Genomic DNA, 14,597 nt, shown 5'->3' with positions numbered 1-14,597 from the left:
TCAACGGTAGCTATAATATTGAGGACATGATTTCTGCACAACCAGATGCAACCAAGTGCTGTTACATCAAATAAGGTGACAGACTGTTGTTGCCAAAAGACTAAAGTTCAATGTTACATGTTATGCTAATGTAAATGTTATGTACTGTTAGATGATATAAATCTACTGAAAATACCTGTGTCGCAGTTTGTTCCCTCCCAGCCAGCTGCACAGGTACAGTTGTAGCCACCATCCCAGTTGAGGCAGGTTGCTCCATTAGCACACGTACCGTCGTCACATTCATTGATATCTATTATGTTTAATACATGTAATGGAATATAAGATACGATAATGTAAACAATTATGTGTTGCATTTCATATATCAGGAAGAAAGTAGTGGTCTGGTTTTGCATTCGAGGTTGCAGTATCCTATGTAGCTGCATTTTTAATCTCATGTGTTCTCGTGCAAACACTATTTCTTATTACACAGTCTAGAGGAATGGATAAGAAATTTTAGGCAAACTACCCTCAGCAAGACCAGAACTTTTGAGGGCAATATCGTATTATCAGTCATACCGGTTTTACAATTCATTCCCTGATTCATATGCTAATTCGCTAACTTCTTCTTACCAAACACATAGATACATCAAGCATTAAGCATGACGCACCGTTTGTTAGAGGTGTTGTATCGCTTTGAGACATGATACAACCTAAAGCAGAACACTCATTTATTCAGTACATCTGTTAATGTACAATACACTCAACTAGCCGAAATGCATAATCAACGAAATCATTGCTGCAGAATCAGTACCAACCCAAATTTTTCGTACATCAATATCAAAGACGAAGTTCGCTTTAAGAATGTTGTTGCCAAAAAGACCAAATACAATGTTTGAAACTGCAATATATTACTCGATGATGATATGGCTCGAGTAAAAACGTACATATTACGTAGGATCATACCTGTGTCGCAGTTTGTTCCCTCCCAGCCAGCTGCACATGTACAGTTGTATCCACCATCCCAGTTGAGGCAGGTTGCTCCATTAACACACGTACCGACATCACATTCATTGACATCTATTCCATTTAAGACATGATGATGGAAACAATTATGTATTCTGTTAAATGTATCAGAAACAAACAAGCAGACTTTTTATCAAAGTAACATTCTCCAACGCATTTCAATTCACTGTGTTTTAATACGGACAATTTTTTCTATTACTCTGTGTATTGGAATGAATATGACATTATGGAAAAATTACCTACAGCTAATATCAGAACTTTTGATCCTTATACAGTACTAACATTCATACCATACCTGTGTCACAGTTCACAATTAATTCTCGTCCATTCTTTTTGTAGGAGTGCAGAAAGGATAATGGGAAAGGAATGGATAAGAAAGTATGGACAAACTACCTGCAGCAACAGCAGAACTTTCGAGGACAATAGCTATGGCGGGCGAAATGAGGCGTAAATGACACAACTGTAGGCCTATATGCAACTGTACAGCCGCGGAATGGATGTCAGGTTTTAACCAATCAGACCGCAAAGTAGCGTACTATCCTTCATACCTGTTTCACAGTTCATTCCCTCCCATTCTTCAGGACAAATGCAGTTGTATGAACCTTCCAAATTCGAGCAGGAAGCTCCGTTCTGGCACGGAGAATTGTCACATTCATTGATGTCTGTGTGATAACCAACACAAAGAAATTTTCGTTAGCGCGTTATCATTTGAAACTTCAAGTACATATAAAGAATTGTGAACGAAAATGAAATTAATAATCTTTCTGGCCTCATTGCAACGTTGTTAACCCTACCAGATACCAGATATAATGCATATCAAAATTCAGTTTTATGCATCATGGATTCATGAGAGACCCACGCATTTCCTCACATATTATATGCACACAAACATACGTACACACACACACATACACACATGCACACATACAGCTAGGGATACATAGGCTTACCACTGCTCGACACTAACCGCTTTCGCTGGTGGCCCGACAAAACAATCAGTCAATGTGTCACTTAATACTTATTTTTAATAGGTTTGTTGGGGGATTTTTTTTAATCGCCATTGCCTGGCTAAAGCCTTCAGACGTAAAAGGAGAAGTTTGCATGTATATTAAGTCCTCTTTAAAACATTCACATTCACACACACATGCTCTTCTTTATAGCACAAAGAACTTAAAAGAGACCTTCCTTATCATACTAAAAACCTCGTTTCAGATCCACTCATACCCTAAAGTTAATGTCTGATCAACAAGACTGATATCTTTCAAAGGGACTGTGTAAAGGGCGGCCTACCTGTGACATACATGTACATTTTGAAAAAAGCAGAGAAATCTTCCATACGTACCGTCTTCGCAATGGACTCCTTCATACCCAGGTGCACAGTGACATTGATACGATCCAACCGAATTTTCGCAGGTGGCGCCATTTGTGCATGGGTTGTTTGTGCACTCGTCGACGTCTGTTGGCAAACAAGATCAGATCTTTGCATGAAATGAGTGGTAACACCATACCCACAGGAAAGGTGCAATTAAGTGTATGAGCTAGTTCACAAATAAAACCCGACTAGTATGCAATGACGTGTGAAACCACACACACAGACGCAGAAAAAAAAAATTGATATGAAATAATCTATCTGAAGAGCAGTTGAAACATCCAAGCAAAAAATGGTAATTTACATGTAAGTACTGCGTGTACGTCTGGTGTTGATTTAGTGGAAAAGAACACATCGCATTTACCTTTACATTACAATACACACCTGATTCTGTACCATAGCTTTTGCATGGAGACCTATCCAGTTTCTAAATATCTCGATTACAAGTCAATTTCTAGAGATTAAGGTCTGCAATGACGTTTTATCTATACATGCTCAGATTGTGACCGTAAGATTGTTTATTATCTTACCTGTGTTGCACGTGTCACCGGAATATCCTGTTATGCACGTGCACGTAAATCCGTTGACCTGATCTTCACATGTGCCACCATTTAAGCATGGGCTCTCTGCGCAGTCATCAATATCTGTCGGAAGATCAATTACATAAGCATTTTACATTCTGTAATCTATCATTCTTTGTACTGATATCTCCCCAGGTAAAGCTTTTGGAGCACTTCAGACTATTGCACTGGATTTTTTGAATGCTTTCTCATTAGCTTAATGATGTTTGTCTTGTTATACTTTGATGAGAATCGAGATGAAAACCTTGTCGACAGCATTCTAGTCGAAACCTTTACAAAGCTGGGAATTACATTCTCATCAAAATTCGATTTTATCCTGTTTACGTTTGTTATCATTTTGCTTTTATTTACCATGCTGGGTGGTCCATCCCATGCTTGCGCAGTAGCGTATAGGTGTTAGGGGTCATTGCATTAACCTCAAGAAGTCCCCTTTTCAGGGCGGCATGATTCTTTGGATTGCGGCGTCTGATGGAGTGTAATTGGTGTTGTAAGCTGATGTATGTTTATGTTGGCCAGATTAAAGTATTGTAAAACACGATCAGCCAAAAATCAGGGGATCTAACACATTATTTTTGAGTTATGATTCTGCCATACTAACCTGTCTCGCACGACATTCCCGTGTATCCAATCGCGCAGGTGCAATTAGTGCTCACGCCGTCGGACCCAGGGAAACATGACCCACCGTTTAAGCAAGAATCAAAGTCGCATGGATCTGGGATAGTAAAGAACATAATTGTAAGGCTTGACATGGCAATAACGAACGATCCAAGCAGATATAAACGTGGAAGAGAAAAACACGTACACAATGCTTTAGAGATGATATCAGGTCAGCATCGTAATCTACTGCTTAAAACGAATACATCAGTGCGCATCATTTGGAAGTTTGAGTACCTCGAGCCATTAACTTGCGTGGTTTACGGCTTACCGCTTATAGTCCGCCCACAATCAATGATTTACACTCAGTCTTGAGTTCACCATTTTGCTTGACTCCGACTACTTTTAGCATCATTTCAATCAAGATTAATTCCAATTTTTATGGAAAGTAACTAAAAGTTCAAACAAAAGACACAATAATTCAATACGTCTAAAAAGGATGCGTAACGGTATTCACATTGGTAACGAATTGTGCCAAGAAGTTTATATGAATGTCCAGTATGTGAATTTTGTTGTCATATTGAAGATGTTTCCCCGTCATACTCATGCAAAAATCAATGTAATGAATATATATATATATATATATATATATAATCATATTCATATATCGATCAACGATGAAAAGAACACAGTGTTCTATAGTGTGAAATACGTTGTGAACACAGTGTGAAATGTCGTCACACTGTTATATTCCAGGGTTTTAACGATGTGAACATAATTGTGAACCATCAATTCACAATGTGAAACTGAACATTACTTCTTGATCTCTCTTTGAAAAACCACACCAGGATGTGAAATAATCTTCATGCTGTGAGATTCGAGCGTTTTCACATAGCTGACTGAGTGTGTGAACACATTAAAGCCGTACTGTGAATTACTGTGTTCTTCGGCATATTTATGTATAAATTTTCTGCCAAGGAGTTACCGGATGTTTTCACTCGCATGTTCAGGAAAAACTATTTGATTCATAATTATCCTACCCGCCAAAGTGACGCATTTCACCTTCCACGTACTCGAACAATTTTCGCTAAAAAACCCTTAATGTATACGGGCCCTAGATATTGGAATGACCTCTCCCCGAAATAACAAGCTGCTTGTATTTATATTCATTTAAACGCAAATTAAAAGAGTTTTTATTGAGTGCATATCTTGCAGAAAGTGAATAATTGTAATGTCTTATGTAATGTTGCATGTTATTGTCCGATCAAACATTCTTGTCAACACGCTGCAGATTCCATTTTGGGTCTTGCTGTCAGGCTCTCCTAATTCATCATTATCAAATTCCACACTCTACTTCGCTTCCCTCTCTTCCTCTTTCCCTCTTTCTCTCTCTAACTTTCTATACAGAGCTTGACGGCGGACACCAAATGGCTTGATAGCTGTACATGTTACTTCTTGCGTCTTACTGATCATACCCTGGCGATAGCTTTAATGCAACAACAGTTTATAGTGTATATACCAAAGTAGGCTTTATGATTATGCAAATCATGTTGTACTCCTGAAACCAATGATAGCTCGGTCACAGTAATAGTTCACATTTTAGTTTTTGTTTTTTTTTTTCTTATTTGGCACTCTTACATCATCTGGTCTTATCTACTATCCGTTCTCCGTTTGTTTTTCACAAACACTGATTACTCGGGGCTTACAGCCAAACAAGCTTGCTTTCATGTAGGTCCCGCCATACTTTTCTTTGATCAACCCCATCTCGATTTCGAATTTGACCAGTTATTACATATAATTACTGTGGTATCACCATGTATATTGTTGTGTTTCGCAAGGTGAAAGAACTTGTTTGATTTCTGTTATAATGTCCATAAATGAGAAGTATGGAAATAAAATGAATTGAAAAAAAAAATCTTTCCAGCAGGAATATGCGTGTGCGAGTCGATGTTTGTGTGCATGTGCGCATATGTTTCTAAGTACCTACATGCATTGTTGTTTTATTTTGTTTGTTTGTTTCATTTCTTTGTCGTCACTCAGACGTCAACAGCATGTACCTGAATCGGCGTCCACGCTGGCTGAATTTGACAGTTGCCCGCCGACGGTTTCCACGTTGTTGTAGAGATTAGAAAGAAACCCGACAATAACGATGGCGCTAAGTTGTGGATTTATCGGTATGATTATGATCACGATGAAACCGATGACAACACTTCCCTCGCTTTATTCAAAAAAGGAGAAATGAAATCAATATACGGCGATAAACAGTACATACTTTCTCATAATCTTCTATTGGGGAAACGACGTAGTAGAGGATAGGGGCTTTGTGCATTTCAAAAGAAGATATAGGATTCGAATCCTGCTCTTTACATTATTTTTTTTTCTGTATCCCTGTTAAGCCAGCTGCATAAATTTGCCGAAGCGAGGGCGTAATGCTTGTAATTGTGAGCTGAAGTTGCTGTAGAAAGGTTACTTGTCAAATGCACTGCATAAATTTGATCATGACTGTTGTCAACACATTCAATAACAGAGTATTGTGGAGCTTTGCAATAACTTTTCGACATTCACCATTCATAGCACAGCCAATTAGTCACACAGATCACGAGTAATGCAGTCATAGAGCCCATACATGCGTTCGACGCTAGGCACATAAGGCCCATGAGTCTGACACTAGACCAACGATCGAGGGCTATACGAGTCCGACATTTGGCAAACACGGCCCACAAGTTCAACAGTAAGCAAAAAACCAAAACAAAAATTGCGAGTTTGACACATTAACCCCAGGGATGTATTTGTCGAACCCGTGGGTGTTTTGGCTTAATGTCCAACTCGTGGGCCCTGAGCGCATACTGTCATACTCATGGGCCTCTTTGCGTAATGTCTACTTGATAGGTAGATGTCATGTTATTTCAAAACTGAAAGAATCTCCAGATCTTATCCATCGACTTTCTGTAGATTTCGTTGAGCAGACTCACACTTTATGTTTATGATATGATTATATCGTCATATTTGAATTCACACGTCCTTACTTCAGACCAGTGACCTCCACACCTCCATATGTCGGATCGTTTCGATACTGATTATCCATCTAAAAGAAAATGATAATTGTTAGATTTGATTTTCAAAAAGAAAAGGTACAAAATTATATAAAGTGCTCTTGTCAATATTGTGTTATGTATGCATTCAAAGATGCTTGATCTTCACTAATACCTGAAATTAATGAAAATTATGATGGAATGAAATATGAATACACTTATATATATATCCTTCTATATCAAGGCAATCTAATTTGATATCCAATAAGATGAAATTCAAAGAAAACTCATGAAGATTTCTTTTTCTAATTTTTCTTGATGGAGACAATATTCGAAGATGGCTTGTTGATTAGTCGCAAAATACATCGGATCCTGTGCGGGTTTTCTCTCTTTTCCATTATGCCTATAGACCCTACCTACAATCATGAGGCAGATGTCGAAGATGGGGATAAGGCCAACAATAATTGTATATAAATAGGGTAACGGGGAAAAGTAAGGAACTCATTTTGACAAGATACATTGTGTATCCGTATCTCTATTCATCAATTAATGAAACTGCATGAAAGGTAAATCATACATACTAGTACTGACATAATGTATACTTCTACAGAGATTGTCAATTTTTGTGCTCTAAAATTGACACAATGTCATATGCACAAGAAATGTGAGAAATAAGGCTGTAATATCACGATTTCAGACTGGTAATGACGAAATATTACCCTGTTAAGCCTAACCCCACCCTATTCCTAACCCTAACACTATTCCTACCTCTAATTCTGACCTTAATCCTAACCTTTACCCTAGCCCCTTAAAAAGTTTGCCGAAAGTACGAATAACAGTCTTGTGGCATAAAGCTGATTGTTTTTGCTAAGTGTTTTTCTTTACAAGCGATCATTAATAATCTACAAATCGGGGCCACAGCGATCATGGACATGACAGTCGTATTAACCCATGTCTCGCTCTAGAGTAAATCCCATGCAGTTCGTCGGGGAATGCAATTGCTACTGCATGATATGTCATCACGTACCGTTCAATACCTACTCACTACTGAACGCAATGGACTGTTCAAGAAAAATATTCAGGTGCACCTTTTTTTTTTTTTTTTTTTACAGTTTGGGTCTTGAAATACTCCAAAACAGCTTATTATCCTGGCATTTCGCGTAAGCCAGACAAGCTTCTTGGTAAAGTTTTCATATGCAAGAAATGCAAATGGTGGAAGAAGAATTTTCAGTCCTTCTGAGTGCAATGTTTTAGTTTGATTGAAAAGTTAAAACATCAAACAGCTGATAATGGAAGCGGTTTTGCATAATCAGATAACGTAAAATAGGGTCTGGATTCGCTGTTGTTTTTCATAGTGATATCAGTCACTGTGCAAATTAACTAACGAGATCATCACCATTTAATCAGACAGATGTGATATTGTTGGATCGAAACAAGTGGAAATTCACATTTCTTAAATTTGTTGTCGTTGGAGGTCGTGGTTTGTATTGTTACTTTCTTTGTGGGTCGGTTTTTGTTTGTCTGTTTGTTTGTTTGTTTGTTTGGTGTGGTTTTTTTTTATGTTCACTAAAATTCGCAATGATCGAAGAGGAACTTGAACAATGAGTGGTAATTCACCCAAAGTCAAGAGAACTCCGAGATGCAATTTGTGATGAGAAAGGGTGTCATGTTCTTTGAAAGGATACTAGTAGTAGCCGTACAAAGTCGGTGGCTTCCGTGCAATTACAACTCTGACTTGTTCTCATATATTATTTGCCCATTCGTCACGTTCATTGCATACCAGATCGATGTCTTGTTAAAGACTGAATAGTACGCCCATATCAAAGCTGACTGCAATATTCTTTAGTCTCAAAAATAACATGACCACCATGAGACACGTTGACCGAGTTGAGCACATGTTGCGGCAATTCTTACAGCTGAGGTGAAACTGGTCACGATTCTCTGGTAATCAGGAGAGTCTTCATTCGCAAGTTCATCTGTGTAAGGTTGGTCGTTCAGGGTCAAGGTCAATGCGAAGTTTGTAGATGACGTGTTATCTGGTGCCTGGAATTCTGTTCGGAGTTGCAAATGAGGAAAGGAGAAAATTGCCGTCGAGTACGTCTTTAAGTACATATCAAACGGATAACGGTTAAGTACTACCAATATTACCAATTTACTTTTGATGTCTTATATATGATATCACTGCATTTTACTCACTTGGAATTAAAGAGTAGTTCGTGAGTAGTCTATAATACGTAGATGGGGAGAGTGAAAAAAATGTGTATAAATTACAAACCTTGGCTGCAGGTAAGTCCGACATAGCCAGTTGGACAGTCACAGCGGTATCTTGCAATCAAATTGAAGCAGGTCCCACCATTTTGACACGGATTGTTTTGACATTCGTTGATATCTGTATCGTTGATATTCGTTGATAACAGATATGTAAACATAGCAGTCAACAAAGAAGACTTAGTCTTGCATTAACAAATTCTCTAAAAATAAATTAATATGTATGATTCAAAGTATACTATCAGAAGTGTGCTTCACATACACAATGACTGAATTATCAACGGCACATAGAAAAAACAGCTAATAAATGTTTGAAAGTAGACATTTCCTTTTAGTTATGCAAAATTTTCGCATAATTTTACAACATTTAATTAATTTGATAATGGGATACAGATCATATTTCATTATTTAGTATTCTACATATTTGATCTGCCTGTGTTTTTATGTACACTCCACAAATGTACAAATGTACGTGATGTATGTATATATTATTTAATATATAGAAAGAAAGAGAGATGGACTATTTTGTCACATCCAAACAGAAAAGAAAGAGGTTAGATCTGTTCGTGAAATCCTATCCATAATGGAACTCTAAAGGGGAACGTTGCAAAATCTTCCTTTTCTGTTGTTTGTCATACCTGTTGCGCACGTGATCCCTGTGTACCCGTTTGCGCATGTGCAAACGAATCCAGAGACTTGGTCTACACAGGTTCCGCCATTCAAACACGGGTTACCTTTACATTCATCAATATCTGCGAAGAGTGGAAAATGTAGGCTATAAGAAATGTGAAACTTTGCATTCACAAATAATTGACCACTTACAGCCTTTAATACTGTGTGCTCTTGGTATACCTAAGTAGACAATATTACTAATTACTAACATATAACTGCCGGTTATTGACGTTTTCTGAATATTTAGAGAAAAGTTAATGACAACTGACAGCTTCCTTAAAGGGGATAACTAGTAACTGATCAGTGAGAATCAGTGGGAATGCTGGGGGATGATTGTTCCAATCCTTGTGGGATTCATTTAAGAGTACATTATACATTGTTATATATCTATTGTCGTGATTATAATATAATCTATATCTTACTGTACAGGCATGCTAACCTGGAAACATTAAACTGCACATTACTTGAATATGAGACCATTCTGAGACAAATAATTTTCACACAACAATAGATATATAATGTGCTCTTAAATGAATCCCACAAGGATAGGAACAATCATCCCCAGCATTCCCACTGATTCCCACTGATCAGTTACTAGCCATCCCCTTTAAGAATTACATGGTATAAAATGTACTAAATTATGCAAACAAGATGTAAAAAAAAATAGAAATGATTGGCATAGCATATGCTTAGATAATTTGATTCATTGTCGTCCCTGTTGACTGCCAAGGAAACTTAAATAATTGCCTATAAGTAGTATTTAAATATCTGCAGCATGTTTTGCACTTGTCCTAATAATCGGTTGAGAAGTATTTGCTACATTCCAGAGTACTATTGTCCTTTTTTTCTTTAGTTCGGTCCTACGTTTAATCCACTGATCCTTATCTTGACCCTCATTCTTGGTTTCTACTGTTACCTACGCCTAACGAGCTTGTTTTTATATAGGTTCCATCGTATTTTTCTATCGTGTTTTAAATTAGATTTCATCTATCATAGATTAACGGCTATGTTCTATATACATGTAATTCTATTATTTCATTCTGCATCCATGCTGGATATCATGCATCATTCTATCTCGCTATATCTGATTTTTTTTTTTCATTGAGATATCTGAAAATAAATACAAATGACATTAAAAAAATGGCTTTGCATACTTCAGCTTTGCAACATCAGTCTGTCAAAATGACACTTTTTACCAAGTGAGAGTCACGGGGTTTATCGTGGAAAGAATTAGAAGAGGTAGGAAAATGACTGCAATGCAACACGCCTGGAGATGTGGTGCTCACTTGTTTCACAAAAGTCTCCGGTATATCCTGAAACGCATGCACACGTGAATGCCAAAGAATTAGAGGTAGACAGGCACGTCCCCCCGTTGGCGCACACCCCTATGGAACAAGGATCTGGAAATGAATACGAAAGACATCACAGTTTAATTCTGTCGATATTTGGTAATCATGAAAAGCAATCAATGTGTCATCAAAGAACGCAGGTCCAAATACTTTGGACTTCACTTTGGATGCTGAACTGAGATCTAAACATCAGAGACAAGTAGTTTGAATAAGTCAATCTCATCGAGAGTGACGCGGGATCCAAAAACTCCTAACTACAGCAGCATCATCGATTTCTTCTGTTCTATGTTACAACCTTTTGAATGTTTGTTCACGATCATTCCCCCCCCCCCCAAAAAAAAAATGATATATATATATATATATATATATATATATATATATATATATATATATTATTATTATTATTATTATTATTATTATCATTATATGCATGGATACTTTCCATATAGATACCAAGATTACGTAATTTCTTCAAATCTTACCCACTAATTGGCATCTAGCATTATGAGTGCTCATAAGACTCATTTCAATTCATTTCAACTCACTTTACTTACTATTTTCTTCAACCGTTATCAGAAATTTATAGATGATCTTTACGCAATGCTTGACTGTACGATGAAAACTAAAGGTAATCAACCAATTGAAAGCAGGTACGCATAGTTTTAAACCAAACGTATTGCATTATCAATGCTCTGAGTAAAACAAAAAAAAATGAGATGTCAACTAAAAAGCAGTGATTGAATACGGTGGACAACTCTTCCGATCAACGCAAATGTTTTGACTGTCGTTGCAACAAGAGGAAGATATAAAGTAATTCAAAACAGGACAGAAAGGAAAATGACACACAAATAATGAAGACATGGAGGAGCGAGGAGGCTTCCAAAATCACCCCACTCCCGTCAGGTATGATGGTCGGTCTCTCACAATGGTCAAATCCATTAATAATATAATGGCAGGTATTGTGTGGTGCAATCGTTCATCGTTCAATTCAGCTGGAATTGTGGCAGCGAAACATTGAGCAATTTGTGTTGCGACGACTTGAAAAAATCGTGGACTAAAGTGAAATTACGTAACCATGACGTAGTAATTTTCTTTCTTTATCGCAGGGGAGGGCGATAAAGTTTCCTATGTATGTAAAGTACCTGTTTGTGTCTCGTATGTAGTCACATCGTTGGCGAGCGTTCTTCCTGCTGGGAGAATTGCAGACTCAATGTTCTTCAAGAGTTCGCCAACATCTGCCGTTTGATCGCCTGTCCCTGTTGGTGTCAGGACGTAGACTACAAAATCGACAATGACACTTCCAGACCTATGTTTGAACAAGGGGAACATATATATTTACAAAATTTACCAAGTCTATAAATACACGAATTTAGTATATTATATATTTCATACATATCAAAAATATATCATTAAAAACGTGATATACTGCAAAATATTTGACACTTATATGATTTAAGCAAAATACTGTTCGGGAAATAACTGCTTCTCTCTCGTTTTCCATTGACGGATAATCTCAACTTAGAATATTTTCACAATATTCGTGTACAATTCATATCGTGATAACAATTTTAACGTTTCTCGAAAACAAATTTTGAATAGCAATCGACGAGCATACTTGGTCATTTTTACCTTCACTAGTATGTGGCATGGTTTCGCAATAACATTCCGGCGTATTTTGCTTCTCGGTTCTAGGGTTGAGTAAAGAATGAATATACACAATTCGTCTACAGAAGCATTGGTACATAGATTTACAGTATGTCCCCCAAAAAGAATTACATTGATAACACCCATTGTCTAAATGCTACTTCAGGGTCTTAAAATAGAACATCTTAGCTCTATTTTGCAGAAAACCCCATTCAATTTGCATTTGATTTGATTGAGCGGTCACAGAGAAATGTGGGTCGTTGTAAAGCATGTCATGAGTCTGATTCTTCCAAGTTTAGCACTTGGATGCTCTTGCGTGTGAACATAATAGACAGAACTTGGAGGGAAGAGATTCCTGACATGCTCTACAAAATTCCTCATTTCTCTTTGACCACTGAAGTAAATCGAATGGGGTTTTCTGTAAGATGTGGGCAATGAGTTATAGTTTCGTACCCTGAATTTGTATTTGAAAGGATTCACTGTTTTTAAAGTTATTATTGCGGAGGGTCCCGTTGTAATTTTTGGGGACACAGTATGGTAGAACAGATATGAAACCTTAAGCGGAGATATTTGTTTGCATACACCTGCCTTTAAGTGTGTAGTCAGAATAAGTATGTAGTCAGAATTATAGGTTAATGAATAGCATTTTGTCAGTGCGAGAGAACGCAGTGAACGAGCTCTGAAGTTCTGCACTTTAATCGAACGCATGTAATTATATTGCATCGTTGATGCGGCAGTTTTGTGGAGATGGAATATTGACTTTGCAGCCACAAATCTGTAAAGTCGTTGAAATATATCAAATTGAACACGGATTACCTCAAGCCTGTGACCGCCACTCCTCCGAACAGTGGATGATTTCCAATTTGAGATTCAATCTTTGGGACACGTAAAAAGGTAGAAACACTAGACATAAGACTGATTGTGATAATATAAGAATGATAGTGATAACAATAATGATAATCATCATAAATGTATATAAAGATACGATTTTGGTGCATGAGGGAAGAATATGTTATATGTTTATATGTATAAAATGAAAATTTGAGAAAAGAAAGTGGGAATCCATTTCTTTGGGTTTATATATCATAATGATAGTATGTATTAATGTATGTGAATGTGTTCATGCGTGTGAATGTGTTCATGCGTGTGTATGTGTGTATATGTGTGTGAGTGTAAATAGTGTGACAATTTGTCACGTTTCCACGATTTCGCGATTATTCTGTTTCCTGTCAGAGTAGGGCCCTATTCTTTATTAATCTTGAATAATGCGACTTACAATCAGTTCCCTCGGACCCCAATGTTTCTGTGGAATTCATTTCTTGAATACATTGTAGAAATTTACGTAAAACTCTTGTAGAATCTAACAAGATGGTGAGCAGGAGTGTCGAAAGTTTGACAATTTGGAGGCATAAAGGAACTTTGCAATTCAAATGCATTTTGACTTGTTTTTAATTCAAGAAACCTTCGACATCACCCATACTTTCAAAAATGTCCAACTAAGCGCTTTCTATAATCGTTATTTTTTCTGGAATATTCCTTCATATCACTTTGATAAGTCCTCTAAAACCTTTCAAACCAATATCTTACCGATGACATCATCTGAGAGACATTTCTGCCTTATATAATTAATCGAAGATATTGACATTCTTCTTTTCCGATAGTGAAAAGAACTTGCATATTTCCGTGTTATTAATATGGCAAAAAAAAAAGACATTGCACACAATATAACACACATAGGTGCGCGTGAGTGTGTGTATGTTCGCGTGGGCGAAATGTCAACTCAAATCAGCAGAGTTCATACGGCTGCCACGTAAGTTATCATGATGTTCTCTCTCTTTCTCCGTCCCCTACAGCCTTCTTGCAGTTATATTTAATAGTAACCAAAAATTGGATATAGTTAAGATATGGTCCTATTTGATTGTCCATGTTTCCCAAAATGTATAAAATGGTACCTTTAAGTATTTTCATATCAAAGTAGTTACATGACAATCTTTGGAAATCGACAGAACAAAAACAAAACAAAAACGCTTCTGGTGAATGGGCATTTCCCATCGGGTAGTCGATACGTAGGACTACATCGTCATTG

The 14,597-nt window shown here is 37.1% G+C and overlaps 1 protein-coding gene across 1 annotated transcript in view; it reads right to left on the bottom strand.

The window, feature by feature from the left end:
• Window positions 1–14,597, bottom strand: part of LOC140231790 (uncharacterized) — a 176,157-nt gene that overhangs the window by 152,432 nt on the left and 9,128 nt on the right. Inside the window, exons 5-11 of the mRNA XM_072311946.1 lie at window positions 13,328–13,386; window positions 12,010–12,173; window positions 8,493–8,629; window positions 6,573–6,631; window positions 5,604–5,764; window positions 3,551–3,664; window positions 2,902–3,015 (exon numbers count right to left, since the gene is read on the bottom strand). Coding sequence (XP_072168047.1) covers window positions 2,902–3,015; window positions 3,551–3,664; window positions 5,604–5,764; window positions 6,573–6,631; window positions 8,493–8,629; window positions 12,010–12,173; window positions 13,328–13,386 — 808 coding nt within the window. The remainder of the gene's footprint in view (window positions 1–2,901; window positions 3,016–3,550; window positions 3,665–5,603; window positions 5,765–6,572; window positions 6,632–8,492; window positions 8,630–12,009; window positions 12,174–13,327; window positions 13,387–14,597) is intronic.

Source organism: Diadema setosum, chromosome 8, assembly GCF_964275005.1.
Source record: "Diadema setosum chromosome 8, eeDiaSeto1, whole genome shotgun sequence".
Classification (NCBI taxonomy): domain Eukaryota; kingdom Metazoa; phylum Echinodermata; class Echinoidea; order Diadematoida; family Diadematidae; genus Diadema; species Diadema setosum.
The sequence above is the reverse complement of the archived record's forward strand: the minus strand, read 5'-3'. Positions and strand labels throughout refer to the sequence as shown.